Source organism: Spodoptera frugiperda, chromosome 12 (genome assembly GCF_023101765.2).
Source record: "Spodoptera frugiperda isolate SF20-4 chromosome 12, AGI-APGP_CSIRO_Sfru_2.0, whole genome shotgun sequence".
Taxonomy (NCBI): Eukaryota; Metazoa; Arthropoda; class Insecta; order Lepidoptera; family Noctuidae; genus Spodoptera; species Spodoptera frugiperda.
In genome coordinates, this window is record NC_064223.1 from 1,237,721 (window position 1) to 1,258,222 (window position 20,502).

General features: G+C 37.0%; 4 protein-coding genes across 5 annotated transcripts; 3 read left to right on the plus strand and 1 right to left on the minus strand.

Annotated features, from left to right (window-relative positions):
* Positions 1–96: 96 nt before the first annotated feature.
* LOC118262986 (delta-aminolevulinic acid dehydratase) lies at positions 97–3,849 on the plus strand. Its single transcript, XM_035574710.2, has 8 exons — positions 97–457; positions 622–769; positions 846–1,065; positions 1,291–1,379; positions 1,976–2,119; positions 2,675–2,791; positions 3,172–3,265; positions 3,494–3,849. Exons 1-8 carry the CDS (start codon positions 330–332, stop codon positions 3,556–3,558), a joined length of 1,005 nt encoding a protein of 334 aa, XP_035430603.1. The 5' UTR covers positions 97–329; the 3' UTR covers positions 3,559–3,849.
* Positions 3,850–4,941: 1,092 nt separating this feature from the next.
* On the plus strand, positions 4,942–8,921 carry LOC118262976 (endoplasmic reticulum chaperone BiP). The gene is made up of 4 exons (XM_035574694.2): positions 4,942–5,114; positions 5,660–5,803; positions 6,366–7,995; positions 8,123–8,921. The coding sequence occupies exons 2-4, from the start codon at positions 5,673–5,675 to the stop codon at positions 8,339–8,341; spliced, it is 1,980 nt and encodes a 659-aa protein (XP_035430587.1). The 5' UTR covers positions 4,942–5,114; positions 5,660–5,672; the 3' UTR covers positions 8,342–8,921.
* LOC118262985 (adenylate kinase 8) lies at positions 8,712–14,414 on the minus strand. The gene is made up of 11 exons (XM_035574708.2): positions 14,155–14,414; positions 13,851–13,983; positions 13,444–13,529; positions 13,255–13,360; positions 12,884–13,068; positions 12,566–12,779; positions 12,375–12,499; positions 12,103–12,194; positions 11,409–11,559; positions 10,385–10,472; positions 8,712–9,050 (listed from the first exon to the last, which is right to left on the minus strand). Exons 1-11 carry the CDS (start codon positions 14,245–14,247, stop codon positions 8,956–8,958), a joined length of 1,368 nt encoding a protein of 455 aa, XP_035430601.1. The 5' UTR covers positions 14,248–14,414; the 3' UTR covers positions 8,712–8,955.
* A 306-nt stretch (positions 14,415–14,720) lies between these two features.
* On the plus strand, positions 14,721–20,468 carry LOC118262978 (folylpolyglutamate synthase, mitochondrial). 2 transcript variants are annotated; one of them, XM_035574696.2, is made up of 8 exons: positions 14,721–15,079; positions 16,614–16,724; positions 17,150–17,257; positions 18,012–18,191; positions 18,581–18,717; positions 19,193–19,373; positions 19,495–19,880; positions 20,050–20,468. In XM_035574696.2, the coding sequence occupies exons 1-8, from the start codon at positions 14,999–15,001 to the stop codon at positions 20,423–20,425; spliced, it is 1,560 nt and encodes a 519-aa protein (XP_035430589.2). In that variant the 5' UTR covers positions 14,721–14,998; the 3' UTR covers positions 20,426–20,468. The 2 variants fall into 2 exon arrangements, with proteins under 2 accessions (XP_035430589.2, XP_035430590.2); XM_035574697.2 differs by having other exon boundaries at positions 14,722–15,079; positions 16,614–16,694.
* The last annotated feature ends 34 nt before the right edge of the window (positions 20,469–20,502 follow it).

Here is a 20,502-nt window from a genome sequence, read left to right on the forward strand (position 1 = left end):
TCATTTTGACTTTTACGTTGTTTTGTTTGTATTTATGAGCATTCCATCGCGAAACAAATTACAAACAGCAATAAATTAACATTTATTTGCTTGCTATCCTGCTTACTCTTACCCGACTTACATCAAGTGGTCCTTGTTTAAGTTATAAATTGTAAAATTTATCAATCAATAAGCGATTGACAACAATGACGTATGTGTATTCCGATAGTATGAATATTTTATGATCAAATAATTAGTGAACTACTGATAAAAATCAATTAAACTTCAGTTCAGACGTTAACACTTAGAGAGTTGTAACTGTTGCTTGAGATTTGGCTTCTAAAGACAAGATGAATCAATTATTTTTGAGCGCCGAACATGTCCTGCAAGGAGGGTACTTTCACTCGACTTTGAGGAAATTACAAGAGCCTAATACCAGTATCGAGGCGCATAATATTATGTACCCCGTGTTCCTGCTGTAAGTACTTAGGAATGTTGAAGTTTCCGTACACACGATAACTTTCACATTTAATAGCCAGCGTTTTAACCATCAACTATCGGATATTCTAAACGATTGGATTAATAAATTTAACTTGCATAGCATGACATAGATTCATCCTAGTATTTTTTCTAAATTAACAGGGAAGATGACAATCTCATTCAGCCAGTGGCTAGCATGCCTAATGTGTGCAGATATGGACTGCACCCACTGATCTCCCACCTGGAGGAACTAGTCGATAAAGGTCTCAATTCCATACTTATCTTTGGAATTGTTACAGCTTTGCCAAAGGTATATAAATAAAAGGAAAATTAAACAATATTAAAGTAACTTTAGTTACTTTTTATTAATACATTCCTTTCAACAGGATGCCTCAGGATCTAGTGCAGATTGTCCAGAGAATCCGGTATTGAAAGCCCTTCCTAAACTGAGGGCAAAATTCCCAAATCTACTGATAGCATGTGATGTCTGTCTTTGTCCATACACTTCTCATGGCCATTGCGGACTCCTGACTCCCAACGGAGCCATAGACCATGCTGCATCAGTTAGAAGGATTGCTGAAGTTGCACTAGCTTATGCTAAAGCGGGTAAAATATTTTCACATTATTGTCAAGTAAAAATGTTACATAATTATAGTTTTTTTTTAACAAAATGACCTTTGAACTGACCTTGTGAATAAAAAAGATAGGAATAGTACAATATCTTTCTTAAAGTATGACTTAGCATTTTTTTAATTTCCAATTATTTTTTTCTAACATGTCTCAAGAAGTATGTTAAATAAACTGTTTGTACAACTGATTAATTGTGAACAGGTGCACAAATTGTTGCTCCGTCTGATATGATGGACAACAGGATCAAGGCTATCAAGGATGCCCTGGTGTCCTGCAAGCTGCAGAATACTGTGAGTTTTTACAACAACAATGTTACATCTTTTATCCCTGAAAGGGTAGACAGATGTGCACATAACAGCATATAATGCCGCTATACAATGTACACCCACTTTCCACTATTTGTGTTATAAGTCCCATGTAATAGGGGTTAAGCCTATTGCCATATACTGGGCACAATACCAGACTTCCGTGCTACTACTGAGAAGAAAAAGCCCACTAGTAGTTTGACTGACCCGGAAATCAAACCCCAGACTCGTTGTCCGGCAATCGCACTTGCGACTACTCAACCAATGAGGCAGTTCTGTAAGTTTATACTTAAAAACTAATTATTTATAAACTCATTGCACTGTACTTATGAATAAATAATATTCGAAACTAACACTAATAGTGAGATATGTGATAGATTAATAATGTCATTATCTTTTATAGATTAATCACAAACCTATCTACTTAATTATTACTATGTTGGGATGGAAGATAATAATGATACATTTAAATGGAACTCTTTATAAACCCAATCAAATGTAAATAACTAAATATTTTATTTAATACCTACAGAAAAACAATATTTCACATTGAGAGTTAATCTAAGAACTTCAATTTTCAGGTGTCAGTGCTCTCCTATTCATGCAAGTTCGCTTCAGCTATGTACGGTCCCTTCCGAGACACTATGAAAAGTGCTCCGATGGAAGGTGACAGGAAATGCTACCAGCTGCCTCCAGGCAGTGCAGGACTCGCTGCCAGGGCTGCTGTAAGTACTCCACATCTGCATTTATTAATATCTTACTTGGCTTATACATATATCTCCAGATTTAGTTTTATGAAACAAGAACTGAGAATATTTCATACTTTCTACATTGTTACAAAATACGAGTTATTTCAAATAGCTGATATATTAATGTATGAGATTTATGTGATTGTAATCATCTGTAGGTACGCAGCACACAGCTAAACAAACAGTCTTGTAGAGAAACTAAGCATTTTAAAATACAACCTTCATATCGTACATTATACTTCGATTAAAATTTGTCGGGCCGTCTCGGCTTCGCACGGGTGCTATTCATAACTGCACATTTTCGTTTATATCTTAATAATTCATTTTGAAAATGACAATAAACGGATTTAATAAAATAAGTCAAGATGTTCTCGAGTTTTGTGACTCAATTACATATTTTCTCTAACCAACTACTGTAGAATCAGTAACAAATATTATCATGTTCAATGAAACAAACTAACTCATCAGCTTTATAATTTACTTATATATTTTAGTATTGAATTATAGATTTTTCATTGAAATTTATTTCAGGCTCGAGATGTGGCTGAAGGTGCAGATTTCCTGATGGTGAAGCCAGGCCTGCCGTACCTGGACATAGTGAGGCAGACCAAGGACAAGTACCCGTACCATCCTCTGTTCATATACCAGGTACACACTATATACGCCATTCAGACCATTTTATGTGAAGTTATAATATTATAATGCTACATTCGTTATTTACTGTTATAATTTGTATATGTAAATATGGTCCTATTATAGCTCACATAGTGAATATTTTCTCCAATAACAGTTTATGTAAATACCACTGAATGTAACAAGTAACAACAATACAGGTACATCTCTTATCTTCATAAATGAGAAATGACGGTTTCACAGCACATTGTCTTTTATGTACTGTGTTATTGTTTACCAATTTTGTGATTAATGTCACTAGAAATATGGTGCATTGTTTAATATTGCAGTAATTACCTACATGGTATTTGTTTCTTCATTATAAAGATTTCATCATTTTTATTCTTTATCGACAGGTGTCTGGTGAATACGCAATGATCTGTCGCTGTGGGGACAGCTCAGAGGTCCAAACAATCCTTATGGAGACATTGACAAGCATGCGTAGAGCAGGTTTGTATTTTATTATAATGTGCTATATTATACCAAAAATGTTATAAACTACGTTACATAAGTAGCGATAAAAATCTCATATCAATTTTGAAAACATCAGAGAAAGCGACAAAAATCTCCAATAGATTTTCTACTTCATTTATAAGGATCCTATGTTTAACAGTCAAATAATACAAATAAAATATATCCATAAGAAGTTTTTTTTATATTCTTATTTTTCTTTTTCAGGAGCTGATTGCATCATCACATACTTTGCGCCATTAATTTTAAACATGATAAACAAGAAACAATAAAAGGACTTCTTTGTGTAGCAAATTTTATGATCTGTGGGGTTGGGAATAATAATTATGTTGTTCTTTTTTTATTTTTTTTTACTTTGCTCAAGTGTCATTATAATTTTTTTTAAGTACAGACTACCAACTGTTGTCGTAGTTTTTAAGTTGCAAAACATGGGTTGTTGTTATTATTTTACTGTTTACTATAATTGTTATAGATGTGACATTATAAAGTACCTAGTTAAGATTTAACTGTAAGACTTATGAGGATGTAATGTGATAGAAAATGAAATAAATTATACGTATTTATTTGGTTTTTTTCTTTATCTTTTGAGTTCTGAACGAGATTTTACTGATTGCAGTTGAACACGAATATTAATTATAACTACCTATTTCACGTGCAATATGTTTTTATCAAGCTGTACAAATATCAATTGAGCTGACGTGGCCCATTCATATTAAGAAGAATGAAACAAATATTGGGAAACTAATATGTGATGCAATTTAATCAAATTACTAGGAGGTCCGAAATGACGCAAAATAATTTCTCGATTACAGTATGATTTTTAAAGTCTTTATTTATTTCCGGCTAAAGAGTATAATTTTGAGGTTTCCATCTTCTTCATCGTCAGCAGACTCAAAATACTACACTATTATACAATTGAAATAGATATGCCCTAAACACATCTATTGATAAGGACATAGTTTTACAATGATGGGTTCTCCCAGTAAAAACTAAAAGCTTTATTTTATGTAATAGAATCTTAAAATAATTATTTATTATCCTAGAACTTTTATTAACCAATTAACTTTAACTATTCGTTATCCCACATTACTTCTTAGAATATGATGAATTTTAACAAAAAGTTCTAGAATCCATCTATTCTAGATGTTTCCAATAAGAAACTTCTAGAAAAAGAGATGTCATATCAATTAAATATTAACAAACTTTACTGTATCTGCAGGTACTCAATATATATTAGGTATTCCTATTATTTTAATATGTTTAGTTAACGGTAATTGTTTTATAATAAAGTTTTTACGAAATTGGTAATTTGGTACTTATTGTACAATTCTATCAAAAACATTGTGATATAAAGCTTTATTGAATGTAAGTAAATACTAGAGAATATTTATTAATTAACTAACTAACTAACTTATTTTAAATGTTAATAATATTTCATTACTATTATGAAATATAAAACCTATTTTAAATTATGAAAGTACCATTTAGTTTTGGTTTAAATTTAGCGCCATAGAGAATGTTCTATTGAGGGCCAGTTACGAACGTGGGCCAATCACGTTGCGCCAAATACGTACACTTGGACCAATCACAATGAATTATTTGAAACGTCAGTAAGTTGTGGACCAATCACATTAGCCCACGATGGATACTAGCGCTAAATAATAGCGACGGCCGCGTGTGTTACTTCAGTTTTTCTTGAAAAATCGAAGGTGAAGGAACAGCGTATTTGTGAATTCGTATTCGAGTGTCTCATTTTATAGTGCTTGTATCGTGGCTGTGAATAATATTCTATTGGAAATCAAGTCTAATTTAATCATCTGTTTAATAGGTAATTATTCTAAATTTTCTATATCTATAAATTCTGTATCATTTTTAGTCGCTGAATCCCCGATCATTATAATTTGAAATGAATTATTAACCTCACCCTTTCATGGTTTGATACTTGACATCAGACTTTTTGTTGAATTTTTCTTTAAAGGTGGTTAATTTTACTAGGTAAATCAGATATAAGCTAACAGATTTGTCATAAGATTCATTTATAAAATCTCTTATCTATAAAGAACGTCAGCGAAATTTCTCGACGCCGAGTGGGCCGGTGGCGCGTCCTACATCTCCCCTAGCCGTTTTATGGTACCGTTAGGTCTTACATACCGCTACCTATGGCTGGATTGGAAAACTTTCCTTTTCTATGAATCTGAGCCGGTAGCGTTTGGCCCGGCGCCCTATAGTGACGTGTCCCATTAACGATTACGTGTCTCTACAAAAAGTGTCATCTGGTACAGATTGAGATATTTTAACTTCATAGCATCTTGACACGATGCGTGTACATATGTTATAGGTTTCTTGACTGATCTTTATAATGATTTGTTTCAGAAAGTAACGTTGCATGATCAAAATGCGGTGGAGTATTTTAGCGTTGGCCTGTGTGGTCGTGGCGGTGTACGCCGACGACAAGAAAGACAAGGAGAAGGACATCGGCACCGTGATCGGTATCGACTTGGGTACCACCTACTCTTGGTGAGTTCAATATTCAATATACACCCCCTAGCTTTGTCTAACATCTGGACTCCATGATAAAAAATTATAAAAATGTGATTTTTAATAATCCCATCAGCCTTACAATTATTTTATTTCTTTAATTTTAATGAAGATGAGTATTTAATGAGCAATAATGATCACTTTATTACCTTTTTAATAATTTTGTACATACAAGTTAATGTATAATTCATTTTTATTAAATGAGGTTTATTAGCAATTAATTAATTGCTTTTAGATTATCATTAGGATTTTTAAGATAAAACAATGCTTCTTTATTTTAACAGTAAAATAATTTGCATAAAAATGCTGATCTTATATAAACTATAAAGCTAATGGAGGTCATAAGAGTTCAAATGACTGGTCAATGACCTGCATAGTAATAAAGTTATTTTTAGCTGTATAAGTAAAAAATATGCATAGAGGAATTAACAATATTCATATTTTACTCTATATTATCAGTTTGTTTAAAATTTATAATAATCCCAAATCTTGATAATAAAGATGACATGAGTCTAATAGACATTGTCTCATTTGTCCACAGTGTTGGTGTGTACAAGAACGGCCGTGTGGAAATTATTGCTAATGACCAGGGTAACCGTATCACTCCCTCATATGTGGCTTTCACTGCTGATGGGGAGCGTCTCATTGGTGACGCTGCCAAGAACCAGCTGACCACCAACCCCGAGAACACCGTCTTCGATGCCAAGCGTCTTATTGGTCGTGAATGGAGTGATTCCACTGTTCAACATGATGTCAAATTCTTCCCCTTCAAGGTGGTTGAGAAGAACAGCAAACCTCATGTTTCCGTTAAGACCTCCCAGGGTGACAAAATCTTTGCTCCTGAAGAAATCTCTGCTATGGTTCTCACCAAAATGAAGGAAACTGCTGAGGCTTACCTTGGCAAGAAGGTGACCCACGCCGTCGTAACAGTCCCTGCTTACTTCAACGACGCTCAGCGTCAAGCCACCAAGGACGCTGGTGCTATCGCCGGTCTTCAGGTCATGAGAATCATCAACGAGCCTACCGCCGCCGCTATCGCTTACGGTCTTGACAAGAAGGAAGGCGAGAAGAACGTGCTCGTATTTGACTTGGGTGGTGGTACCTTCGACGTGTCTCTGCTCACCATCGACAATGGAGTGTTTGAAGTAGTAGCCACCAATGGTGACACTCACTTGGGAGGTGAGGACTTTGACCAGAGAGTCATGGAGCACTTTATCAAGTTGTACAAGAAGAAGAAGGGCAAGGACATCAGAAAAGACAACCGCGCCGTACAGAAGCTTCGTCGTGAAGTTGAGAAGGCCAAGAGAGCTTTGTCCTCCAGCCACCAAGTCAAGATTGAAATTGAATCATTCTTCGAAGGTGAAGACTTCTCCGAGACTCTTACCAGGGCTAAGTTTGAAGAATTGAACATGGATCTCTTCAGGTCTACTCTTAAACCTGTGCAGAAGGTATTGGAAGACGCCGACATGAACAAGAAGGATGTTGATGAAATCGTGCTTGTCGGTGGTTCTACCCGTATCCCCAAGGTGCAGCAACTGGTCAAGGAATTCTTCAATGGAAAGGAGCCTTCCCGAGGTATCAACCCTGACGAGGCTGTCGCTTACGGTGCCGCCGTCCAGGCTGGAGTACTCAGCGGTGAACAAGACACTGACGCCATTGTGCTGCTCGACGTCAATCCTCTTACCATGGGTATCGAGACTGTCGGAGGTGTCATGACCAAGCTCATCCCCCGTAACACCGTCATTCCTACCAAGAAGTCTCAGATCTTCTCCACCGCCAGTGACAACCAGCACACTGTCACCATCCAGGTGTACGAAGGTGAGCGTCCAATGACCAAGGACAACCACTTGCTCGGAAAGTTCGACTTGACTGGCATTCCTCCTGCACCTCGTGGTATCCCTCAGATCGAAGTTACCTTCGAAATCGACGCTAACGGTATCTTGCAAGTGTCTGCTGAGGACAAGGGTACTGGAAACCGAGAAAAGATTGTCATCACCAATGACCAAAACAGACTGACACCTGAAGATATCGAGAGGATGATCAAGGATGCCGAGAGGTTCGCTGACGAAGACAAGAGGCTCAAGGAGCGCGTTGAGGCCAGGAACGAGCTGGAAAGCTATGCTTACTCCATCAAGAACCAGCTCCAGGACAAGGAGAAGCTTGGCTCTAAGGTTGGTATTAAAAACTATTTCACTAATAGTAATGTAACTTTAAATAATCACATTTGTCTTTATTTATTTATTAATTAACTTAGCAGGTACAGTCGTAAGCTAACAATTTCTTTCTCTTTGTCTACAGTTGAGTGACGACGAGAAGACTAAGATGGAGGAGGCCATCGATGCCGCGATCAAGTGGCTCGAAGACAACCAGGATGTCGACTCAGAAGAATACAAGAAACAGAAGAAGTCCCTCGAGGACGTTGTTCAGCCCATCATCGCCAAGTTGTACCAAGGACAAGGAGGCGTGCCCCCGCCTGGCGCGGGAGGTGACGATGAAGACTTCAAGGACGAGTTGTAACCAAACAGACTTTAATACGTGTGATCATAGCCAAATGTGATCTCCGATCGTTGCGGGGTGTGCACCGTGAGCTATGACGTCACGCGGCACAGCCTGCAGCGAGACACGGATGCAGAGTGTTTTAACTCGTGTTGTGTATATTTATTGTATGAGTGTGTGCGAGCCTGGGGTGTGCGGCGGGCGCCGGACGGGCTGCCGTCACAGAGCCGAGATCTGATCGTGTTTCTGCCGCTGCGCACGCGTATGAATGGTGCGTGGAGTTAATTGTAAAAATTGATGCATTTTTATTTTTAGTGAAAGCAATAGTTTCGCGTATGAATAATTGCGAGAGGCCTGATTCCATGACTTTCTCATGCCGATTTATTTATTAAACTATTATTGCATCAACTAATGAATCGGTACGAGTCTCGTTACATCTAGGAGACTACCTCAGTGTTTTTGAACTGTATGTATGTAATTATTTTGAGACTGCAGAATTGTTAGTTCATAATTAGCAGAATAATTAAATAATTATGTAGTAATTAAATAATTTCAATTGAAGTACGGAGGAGTACATAAATAAACATTTTTCTAACGACAACATCTTTTATTTACCCATCACAATAAGTAATACATTATTCACCACAAACATTACGCAGTCGAGAACAGCACTCGATGTCAAAGTGGGGCGCAGCGATCACGGCAGCTTGCACCTTGACTTGTACTTTATCTAAAAACAAAATATTTTGTCTCCTGCTACTACAGACTACATTCCAACAACGGTATGCAGACACGTACCTATTTTTAATACATGTGCACTTAAGCTGCAACTTAACATCCTTGTCGAATGAATATATGTAAATTGAAATCGTAGATATAAAAGGTTTCTTCCTTCTCAATCCTCATGAATTATTGGAATGCCAGACTTGCTGACTAAAGATCATCCTAAAGTCTAATGTCTCGTTTCACACGGGCATACTTCTCTAGGTATCTCCTAACTTAAAACATACGTAGATGCATTGTGTTTCTACCTACCATAACAATAGAGTGGGTAATACAATTTAATAACTGTCATGATGAGCTGACACGTACTAAAATAAAAAGTTAACTCACGCTGCTCACGTTGTTCATGAATATGAGTGACTTGAAACTAGTAGAGCTTTTCTCGAATAGTCACACCACGAAAAGCGGATTTATCAATTAATAATTTAGTCAGGTAATAAAAATTAAGTAATTCTGATAAAATTGGGAATAACCCGTGCTTGTGATTGATAATTACTATCTATCTATCACCATTATTCTGATATCAAATCAATCTATATTTTTTGAGAATTTGCTAGAATAAAGCCCACGCAATCTGGAACATTTTATTATCGTATAGAAATGTAGTATAGGTTGTGTAGACACACATTCGCAAATGACACGTGGACACGTGGTGTCACTTGATAGGCGGAGACGCGTTCCTAGTAACAAGATCAATTAAAAAGTTACTCATGCTCATTTATGTAATGTGTGTGTATAACGAATTTATGAATGGTCGTGATAAAATATCCAATTTTATATCACGTAATTATTGTACGTGCCCACGATGACGTAAATACATAGGTAATAACCTCACACCAATTTCCCATGGGGGTAGGCAGAGACGCCAATGGCAAATAGCATATTTTTTATAATAACTATCGTGAGACATACTAAACTAATTTAGTTAATTAAATTTAGTATGTAGCACGATAAAAATATCGGTTTACTCATGTAAATATACTGAGAAAAGCTCTAATAGTTTCGTATCATACAGGTACTCTTTAATGAAGAGATTTCATGAAGAGACTGAAGAGTCACGCCACGTCGCCGCGTCTTTTCTTTCCGCGGCAGACGTGGTGACGTCGTTTTCTATTTTCTTTTCTCAGTATATTTACATGAGAAAAGCGTTCTTTATAGTTAAATTAGCATATCGGTAGTTAGGTTTCTTTTCTACCTTAATCAGAGTAGCCATACCTACCGGTAGTACATGTAACTACATATCGTCACGCCTCCCATTGGGATAGGCAGAAGTACACATACCAAAAGATTCCGTGCCATCAATCTCCACAGCTGTCAAGCCGGCCGATGCTCGCAACTCCGCCAACTGCTCCGTGAAGAATAAATCCCACTGCGGGCAATAACCGGCAATAAGTTGGTAACTAAGAACCTAGGTTAACTATAACTAGTCTTACCTAGCTATTATTATCTTTAGGGGACAAGTATATGTGTGCTTATTCCACACATTTACGAGTGTTGAGAGAGTGAGAATTAGAAAAAAAAAGTAAAGTCCCAGTAAATTTTTGCTAATGTTTTCGCAATAGAACTCTAAGAAACCATAGATATGTACCTCAAACGTTAATAATACCTAATTAAGTGAACCGCAATTTTACTTTCATTCACGATACGGCGAAATACTTGTATCACTCGACAACGGGACATTGCGAGCACTACCTACTTACAGTAACCTACCTATTAACACATTCCCGAAAAAATTAAAGCCAACAGTTACTCCTTATTCGTGTCACGGTCGGTAGCGGATCGTAACAGTTATCTGTAACCGAAAGTAACTGTGATATCACTCGCCACCGGGCCTAATAATTACGGGGCGTCGCACCTCAAGTCAATGACTTGTCAAATATGCTCATTTTATTAACATATTAGGTATGTTGCTAAGTATGCGCACTATGTAGCTAGCTATAGCTGTCTACGTGTTAGTGCTCCGTGTCGCTTTTCTAAAATGTAGGTCAGTGTATTACAGTTATTATTATAATAATACACGTCGTCATTAAAAGACCAAAGAAATCGCGAAATCATCAATTCCTGTCTGTCTCCAAAGTATAGTAAAATAAATTTCATGTTCGGAAGAAGTAAGAAATAGACTCGTTGTAAGAATCGAAATTATAACCCAAGAAGGCCCCTTGCCTGATAATCAATCTTGCGAACACTTTACCAATAGGCACCGACGATAGATTGCTAAATCTGGTAACCATAAAGGTAAAGGATTTTCTGTCTGTTAGGACTTCTCTCCATACTCATATTAATTTATGTGTAGTTACGTAGGTACCTCAAATTCTCTCCGCACTTCATCATGGTCAGGGTGGCGGACGACGTTTGGTCCAGATCCCATCGGTGCCTTCTTGCCAGTGCAAGTGTCGAAGCCCTCGTTCTGGGTCCGACGCCGACATGTCTCCAGGTCGACGTTCAGAAACAATATGCTGGAGACAGACTTACCTTATTATTAAGCTGCAAAATACATTTCTCATAATACTCTATCAGTTGCGATTAGGTACTTAGTTCCATGAATAGTGGGGTGAGGTGAGACCATTGCCGTAGGTGATGATAATAGGATATGATCTATGCAATTGTTGTAGTTTGCTGGGCACAGCACTTTCTACCACTAGTATCAGAGAAGCAATCTTTCAATACCTAAAAGTAACAATCACTTCACAATCACAACTCATAAGCTTTCACTTAGAAAGTAGTTTAAACTGGAGCAACGAAATTAAACTGAATGAAATGAAAATGCAAGTTGCAGTCGTCTTATTTGGTCTGCCAGTAAGAGACGACACCTAGGAAGACAGATTTGGAGACATGGGTGATCAAGAAACTTGATTTTTTTTATATAGATAATCAAATTAGCCAGTATTGACCTAGTACCTAATTCAAAATATAGACTTCGCCAGGTTTAATTGCGATAGCCTGTCTCTACTCTACCTTTTAACAATGCATTTTATTAAAAATCAATAAACAACACTAACCGATTCGGAGGAGTTGGCATTGAATCGAGTATTTCGAAATCGTTTCCGTTTGTTGGATATCCAGTCATCACCCAGCCATGGTCAATACAGTCCTGGTCAAAATAAGCATCGCAATCATGGGCAAAAAATCTCTTGGTTTTTTTACTGCATCTAAATACCTTAGACTTGAACAATTTATTTGTGCCTGAGGGCCCAAATCCGACCACAAAATTGTTACCGATAGCAATCACTAATCAACGAGTAAAATTATAATGCGCAGTTTCAAAGCTTACCTTCTTGAGCAGTCGGTCCCTGATAATATCTCCTCTGAGGATAATGTTGCTTCCATACTTACGAATTCTCTCTCCTATTTCATTGTCCTTTGCTGCATACTCTTTATATATCCCGTCGAAATGCACTGTGGTTAATAGAATGATTATGATTTGGTTGCGTTTACCACAAGCACCTATTGGTATGTACTTACAGAAGACTAATCCGAAATGCTTGGCTAGCGCTACTGCCTGGGAGCTACGACCTGAGCCCCGAGGCCCAAGGAGCAGCACTCGATACACGCCAGGGGCGCCAACAGCACAGATCCCCTGTTTCGGTCCTTGATGTCCTGCGTTAAAGGCGCGGATCGCATTGAAACACTTCGTTTGTATCGTATCCAAAGTATCGTCAGGATTAAGATGTACTTCCTATAAAAAATATTACTGCATTATCATTATTTTAATTTTCTGATATATCAAAATATTATTATTTATCATCTTAGGTTCACTATCATCAGAAGGTTAAAATCTACCTTCAATGTAGCTTTGTACGCATACTTGAGACCTTCAAAGTCTTGCTGGAAAAAGTTTCTAGGAGGAGTGTGGTTACTGGCAGCTGGTGGTGCAATGGGAGGTGTCATCATCAGCACCAGAGTCACCGTGGGTAGAACACCATCTTGTTGGAGGTAGCGCGCCTCGCGTATTGTACAGGGGTGATCTAGAATCAGTGACAAAACATCGTTGTGTGTGTTAAGTTAGGTTCTGCATATTCTGATTAGACAAAGGCGTAATGTACCTATTTTTGTGTGAGGGAATAAAAAGTTGGTATTGTTTCTATTGCATTTTTTTTTGTTGTGGCTACTTATTGTACGAGAGGTTTTAAAGTAATTACACACAGTATTACCAAACATTAGCCATCCAGCCTGTGGTACCGGGTCTTTCTGAGTCAAAGCTTTTGTCACTTCCGACATCAGTGAAATATTCACACATCCGGGCTCGTAATCGTCATGCTGTGTAAGACATGTCAAATCAATTACCAACATCTAAGGTACCGATTAATTGATAACGATTATAAACGTGCAATACACATTACTTTTTCGTAGCGATCCATCACGCAGCGACGTGTTATAACGAAGCAACCGAAATCTTTTATCAAATGCTTTGCCAGGCCGTGAACATCTAGGTGATGAAATAATTATATTATTCACAATGACAATTCTTATGAAACTAATCGATTTCAAACTTTTCCTTCCTATTATTATGCAATGATAAAATAGAAATCTCATCAATAGCTGAAAATTGCATTTAAAGGTGGTGGTGCAAGAGGTGCGACGTGTAAGAGAGAATTTTATAAAATTCAGAACTGCATCAGGTTTCCTATTCCTTTACATTAGTGTCTGGCAGCTTATCGTTTTTCCGGGCAAGATTAACTTGTAAGTACAAGTTACAAGTAGATAATATTTAGGTATATTTTGTATTAACATTTAATTAAATACGCACCAATATCGAGACCCGGTTCAATAAGCAGTATTATACGCGACGCCTCACTTGTATGTATGTGGCGGGTGGCAAAGATCTTCATCTGCTTAAGATGATCCTTAGGCAGGTGTAATACGATGTTCCTGACCATGTCCTTACAAGAGAACGTTGTTGTAACTTATTAACGTTGACTATTTATGTATATACGAATTATCATATTTCTATTGGGTGCTGTCTGTCTAACTGATTAAAATTGATTTAAACCTAACATATAGGAACTATAAATTAATATTTTGCTGGGCATGAATAAAACAATATTAAAAACCTTCATCATTAGATAAACCCGATACTTTTCAAGGTGAGGCAAAAACTTTTCAGGCATTTGCAGTGGCCGTTTGGTACTATCGGTCTCCGTCATGTTTTATGAGTTTATAACTTCGTATGTGTTGGTATAACGGAAATATAAATCAAGATTTATCCAGTACTTTAAATAAAAATATCTAAGAAACGTTCACGAAGTGGTTTTACACTCTTGCCTTGTAAACCAAAGAAATCGATTTGATAAACCCTGTCAAAGTTATTTATTTTTCATAGTTTGTCAATATTTGTTTTTCATATTTACTATCCATAGTAATTAATTAACCAAGCTAAGAGTAATTATTAAAATTTCATTTCCAATTAATAGTGTACGAAAGGAAAATGAATTAAACGAGATTTTTTATTTATTTTAGTTTTTATTGTTTTTTAGGTATTTTTAAGTTGTAAATAATGTGTAACCATAATAATTTACTTCGAATAAACCACGTCTATGCTTGATTGAAAATGACAGATTAAACTAAACGTAGTTTATTAACTGATTGACAGATGTCAGCCAAAATGCCGTCACTGTCACTGTCAATTCCACATGTTGTTTGAGGTTATGTTTACGTAATTTTTGTTTGGTTCGAGGAAGCGTTTATGCACTAATTACCGGCTCAAATCGGTTTGATGTTATGACAATAGCCAGTATGAGGGTCAAATGTCGTATGCCTCATCGATAAGTAGCAGGAGAACAAGAATACCGCCATGTGATTTAATTCTTTCGTCGATCACGACGAGGTCACTGCTTTTTATTTATTTCTAGTATACCTTATTGCGTTGTAACCGTCCATTGGACGGATGACGCACTGATGAACAGCGTCCGCTTGCTCCGTAGTTGTTTAGCCAGTAGTGTAGCTGTAAGGATGTGTTCGACGAAGACAAGTTACGAGGTACGAGTCTGACGTTGTATTTTGTTTGATTATTTCGCTTCGGGTGCACTCATTGCGCAAGCGATCATTTTGGTCACGACTAAATCTGTTTGAGATGACATTTATTGCCACATCACTGTTTAGAAAGTTTCCTAGAAATGCATTGGTTTTTACAAACACTAATTTTCGGCTTGACCAATTTTGTATTACACAAGAGTATGGATAGATGTTTGTATTTATGTAGGTTTGTGTTTGGTTGTTTGATAATATTTAGTTTTTTGGTTGTTTGTTATAGTACCTATAAGAGTTTTAACTGAGTTTTTACCTTCACCTATTATAATTTTAATTTTTTTCTGTGATAACTTTAACATTACTTTATGTTTTGTTTATTAGTGTTTGTCTGGTTAATTTATCATAATTTTTAAAACTAATGTTATATTAAATACTTTATTTCATACTTTAATTCCAATGAGTAATTATAATCATGTTATGAAAGTTGGTAGCAATCTCTGCAAAAGCAATACAACCTTGAATTAATTTTGAATTAGACCACTAAGCAAAAAATAAATAATACATTTGTGAAAAGATGATATGACACGATAACATCTAAACTACAGTAAAAAATGCATTAGGCAGGAACAAACAATTTACAGCTCTATTTCTTCAGCATAAGATTGACATTCAATATAATTTTATAAAACTTGCAACATCATTTTCTACATGTAGTTCATATTGGTCTTAAGACTGTTATAATAAAGTTTAAATTAGCTTGTACATTTTGAAAGAATAATTTTGCAAGTGTAATGTTATTTTAAGTACTTAATATACTGTCTGCAGCAATGTCCTTCAGTTTTGAATTTCCTGATATAAACTTAATAATAGTTCTAAGAATATGTTGATAACAATTCAAGTGCTAATCATATGACATGCAAATTCAATTAGGCTCATTGAAATTACAAGTTTTAATTGTAAATTCATTATTATAACATCCTTATTGTTAGCTAGAGAAATTGGAAAAGTAAGCATAAGTATGTATAATTGAATTATGTGATTAGTTTGTACACTTATCTTAATTAAACCTATTTGATTAGTGTGCAAGGAGTTCACAGAGAATAGAGCTTAGTTTCCACAATGCATGCATGTAATGTTGGTTGGGCAGTTTACACTAATAAATCAAATTGGAGGGTCTGTTTGTAATATAATACTAAACATCTACTTCTTACAACATACATATGAATATACATACAATAGGTGCACCAAAATATTTGTTTTTACAATTTTTGTCTGTTGAAATGGATGGGTCGGTTTTGACGGGATTTTTATAGGAAGGTAGATAATGTACTAACGAGTAACCAAGGCTAATTTTTTTTAGAAAAATGGAAGATTAAAGATAAAAATGTTATGTCAGTTGCACAAAAAATTGCATTCAAATTCAATACTAGCATGGACTTTGGAATGATGACAGGCTCGATGTCTAGTAATTGCATATTTAACATGAATGTCTACCTATCCTCTGGTTTGATGTTGTATTATTTATGTTATCTGTACATTTCAGGAGGCTGTCCGCAAGCTGAACGTGCTGCAGTCAAACAAAGCAACTATAGAACAGATCAGAAGAGATATAAAAACTGGGCAAGTGAGTATAACTGAAACTACCCATAAAAAGGTAAATCATTTTGTTTGTGACGTAACTTGTGACTCTATTAGTTTCTTCTTGAGTTCTTGTGAAGCCACGATTACATAATTATAATAAATTTTGAGCATTCTATTTTGTGTAGTTTCTCTTTCCAAATTTTTCTCTCAAATTTTTCAATACTTGTGAAGTAGTTCATGGTTCATTGATAATGTACTTTATTTTCTTCATTAAGATGCTTGATACTTTTTTATTTCTTGTAGTAATTCTATAGAATTGTGTTTGTCTCGGAAAGACCATAATGTAATGTTGAATGTAACAGAATTTGACGAAACTTGAAAGCATCCAAGTCTCTGTTTTACATACATGACATAAAAAGTTGAAACTTATTCACAAGAGAAAATATCTTAAACATAAAATGATGACACTCTTACAATATTTTGTACTGAACATTTCAGAAATGCACAAACATAGAAGACATGGAGTACTACCTGTCCAGGACTGGCGTGTCCATGGCCAAGTTGGACGAACTATCTGTGATACACATTGCTGGGACTAAAGGAAAGGTTAGCTAAATTTACATATCCGGAGTTGCGGACTACCTAACGGGTTTATCGGGGCTCCGGCTAGAAAAGCAGGAGTAGGAACGGGGTGGTTTTTAGTCAGTAAGAGTCTGACACTCTAATTTTATTGTAACTTTCGTGAGACATACTAAATTAATTATTATGTTATCGGCTTACTCACGTAGTGTTTTGACGAGGAACTCGACTAGTTTCAAGCCATGCTAGAGGCTCATATTCATGAGCAGCATTACGCGACACACGACGCGGCGATTGTCTACTAGTGCCTCGACTAGTGCCTCTAGCATGGCTTGAAACTAGTCGAGTTCCTCGTCAAAACACTACGTGAGTAAACTGATAACATAATAATTAAGTCTGACACCCTCTCGTTTCGCCCAAGGCGGGAGAAGTCATTGGATGATTTTACCCCTTAAAAAAAGGTTAAATAGATGTACATCATCATCAGACCTTTATCTATACGCATTTAACCACTACCAGCCACCTTGTGGATATCGTCACTCCATCACTCCACCTAGCTGGAGAGTCGCTAGGGTCTCCACTCCAAAACTTGTATACCACAAGTCACTGCCATTGCAGCTTGCTAACCCTTTGGGCTAAGTCGGTGACTTTAGTTCTCTGTCGAAGCACCTTGTTGCGAATGCGGAATATATTGCAAAGTCTATTGATCTATCTGTCGCGATTCGCGAGCTTTTCAGCATTTAATTTACTGTTTCAATAAACGAATATTTTTTATTTCCAGGGTTCAACAAGCGCGATGTGCGAATCTATACTTCGACATCATGGGTTCCGTACAGGATTTTACTCGTCGCCGCATCTAGTGGCGGTGCGCGAGCGCATCCGACTCGACGGTCGAGTGATCACCGAAGAACAGTTTGCCAGACATTTCCATCAGGTCTATGATATGCTGGATGGAACCAAGGTAAGGCTGGATAATATTTAATTTAAAATTGGCAGTGCCCATATCAGCCCATAGTCTTCGGCCTAGGGTAGAATCCCTGATTGCAACAAGTGTTTTAGTCTGGGTTTCTCCATTTTGAGCTTAGTAAACGTAATACAATGCGATTTTGAGCTTAGTATACCTATTATCTTGTTCAAGCCCTTAAAAATTACCAGGAAAAAGTATAATTTTACTAACCCTAACCATTCCACCCTAAAAGGCATGCAATGATTTAGTAGTATTTGGTGTTTTGGTTATTTACGGCCGCACTGATCATTTGATCCTTTTGTTTATTTACTCCCTATTCTATAAAAAACTCAATTTTTATGAAAGAGTAAAAGAGGAGTAATTTAAAATGTTCATTATTCCAGGCGTTCGAAGGTGACATGCCGAAGTACTTCGCGTTCCTGACTGTAATGGCTTACAACATGTTCCTGAAGGAGAAGGTAGATGTCGCCATCGTAGAGGTTGGCATCGGCGGCATTGTAGACTATACTAATGTTTTAAGGTCAGTAGTGTTATTTTGAACTTTGTTTTGTAGTGAATAAGGTTTCAATTTGAATGAATCGTGATAATAGTCTTTCTTTGTTGTTTTTTTTTTATGAGACATGCCGGTAATCGAGCAGACTTATTACCTGATGGTAAGCAATCGCCGCCGCCCATGGACACTTGAAACACCAGAGGCTTTACAAGTGCGTTACCGGCTTTTTGGGAGTCAGGAATTTAAGGGTTTTTGTTCGGGAATGGGGATGGGGAAGATTGGGAAGGGGGGAATTGGGCCTCCGGTAACCTCACTCACACAACGAAACACAACGCAAGCGTTGTTTCACGTCGGTTTTCTGTGAGGCCGTGGTATTACTCCGGTCGAGCCGGCCCATTCGTGCCGAAGCATGGCTCTCCCACACTTAAAACCATAACTTCTATTCGTTCTCCCTCTTAGTCTACAAACGCCAAAACCTTAAAAAAGTGCTGTTAATTTACAGAAAAGTGCCAGTGGTCGGTATCACGGCCCTGGGCCTGGACCACACCTCGATATTAGGCACTACACTGCCTGAGATAGCGGCCGCGAAGGCAGGTGTCATGAAGCCAGGTTGTGAAGCGTACACTGTCACACAGCCGCCTGAAGCTATGCATGTGCTGAGGAAGTATGCTGATAGCGTTAAGGTGTGTTTTGTTTATTTATTTCAGTAATCCATATCACACTACCTCCGGCTTGCCAAGGGCGGTAGGAGTAATTTAATGAATAAGTACTAAAGAAATAAAAATGGTGTGTATTTCTTTTCAGTGCCCCCTAACAGTAGTGCCAGACTACAAAACCTACACATTCCCAAGCACAGAGCCAGCTCATTTGCCGGTCAACGTAGAAGCTTACCAAACCAACGCCTCTCTTGCCATACAACTAGCGCACGCCTGGATGAGAATCACCAAACCGGTTCACAGGAAAAACGGCCTTATTAAACATGTAGTTAACGGTCAAAATGGCCTGACCAAACCAGTATTAGACACAGTAGTGAAGTGTGTCACAAAAGAGACTATGACGGGGCTAACTTCATGTAAATGGCCAGGAAGGTACCAGGTTGTGGAGTCAGATTATGCCAAGTTCTACTTAGATGGAGCTCACACTAAGGAGTCCATGGAAATATGTGCGCAGTGGTTCCAAAATATTAACAGGTGAGTCTGAATAACTGTTCACAAACATACATTGGCACTAGGAAGAGTGTTTCTCTTATTCAATTTAAACTTTAGGTTTCATAAATTTAAAATACATAATTGTCATTGACACGCTTTTATTAGCTTGGGTTGTAATTTTTAAAAATAATCTACTATATTTATTTTTCAGATTACACGACAAAGTACTGATATTCAGCGCCACTGGTGATAGAAATGCCGAAATATTATTGCAGCCGTTAAAACATGTGGGATTCAAATCCGTCTACTTCGTCATCCCCACCGCCTACAAAAATATTGGACAAAATAACGACAACTACTCTTTAGTAGAACAAGAAGAACTTATTGCCAGATGTGAAAAACATGCAGAAATCTGGCAACACTTTGAAAAAACCTGTACAAAAGTGACCGTCGCTAGTTGCGTAGCAGACGCCTTGGTAAATTTGAAGAAGAGTGAAAATGTCGAGAGGTCGTCCGTCTTGATCACAGGGTCCTTACATTTAGTTGGTGCTGCACTCTCTATACTAGATCCTAATTTAAGCAGTTGATTTATAAGTTAATTTACAATAAATTAATTTTATTTTTAAGTTATTTGGTGGTTTCTCATTTTGTTACCCTGGAGGGA

Excerpts from the sequence above, each read along its gene's own strand:
- LOC118262986 (XM_035574710.2), top strand. The coding sequence starts at position 330 with ATGAATCAATTATTTTTGAGCGCCGAACATGTCCTGCAAGGAGGGTAC. Across the intron at positions 770-845 it reads TTGTTACAGCTTTGCCAAAG|GATGCCTCAGGATCTAGTGC; the intron begins GTATATAAATAA and ends TCCTTTCAACAG. Across the intron at positions 1,066-1,290 it reads ACTAGCTTATGCTAAAGCGG|GTGCACAAATTGTTGCTCCG; the intron begins GTAAAATATTTT and ends AATTGTGAACAG.
- LOC118262976 (XM_035574694.2), top strand. The coding sequence starts at position 5,673 with ATGATCAAAATGCGGTGGAGTATTTTAGCGTTGGCCTGTGTGGTCGTG. Across the intron at positions 5,804-6,365 it reads TTGGGTACCACCTACTCTTG|TGTTGGTGTGTACAAGAACG; the intron begins GTGAGTTCAATA and ends ATTTGTCCACAG. Across the intron at positions 7,996-8,122 it reads AGGAGAAGCTTGGCTCTAAG|TTGAGTGACGACGAGAAGAC; the intron begins GTTGGTATTAAA and ends CTTTGTCTACAG.
- LOC118262985 (XM_035574708.2), bottom strand. The coding sequence starts at position 14,247 with ATGACGGAGACCGATAGTACCAAACGGCCACTGCAAATGCCTGAAAAG. Across the intron at positions 12,195-12,374 it reads GGGACCGACTGCTCAAGAAG|GACTGTATTGACCATGGCTG; the intron begins GTAAGCTTTGAA and ends TATTTTGACCAG. Across the intron at positions 9,051-10,384 it reads TGATGGCACGGAATCTTTTG|ATAAAGTACAAGTCAAGGTG; the intron begins GTATGTGTACTT and ends TTTTGTTTTTAG.
- LOC118262978 (XM_035574696.2), top strand. The coding sequence starts at position 14,999 with ATGAACAGCGTCCGCTTGCTCCGTAGTTGTTTAGCCAGTAGTGTAGCT. Across the intron at positions 17,258-18,011 it reads TTGCTGGGACTAAAGGAAAG|GGTTCAACAAGCGCGATGTG; the intron begins GTTAGCTAAATT and ends TTTTATTTCCAG. Across the intron at positions 18,718-19,192 it reads GACTATACTAATGTTTTAAG|AAAAGTGCCAGTGGTCGGTA; the intron begins GTCAGTAGTGTT and ends GTTAATTTACAG.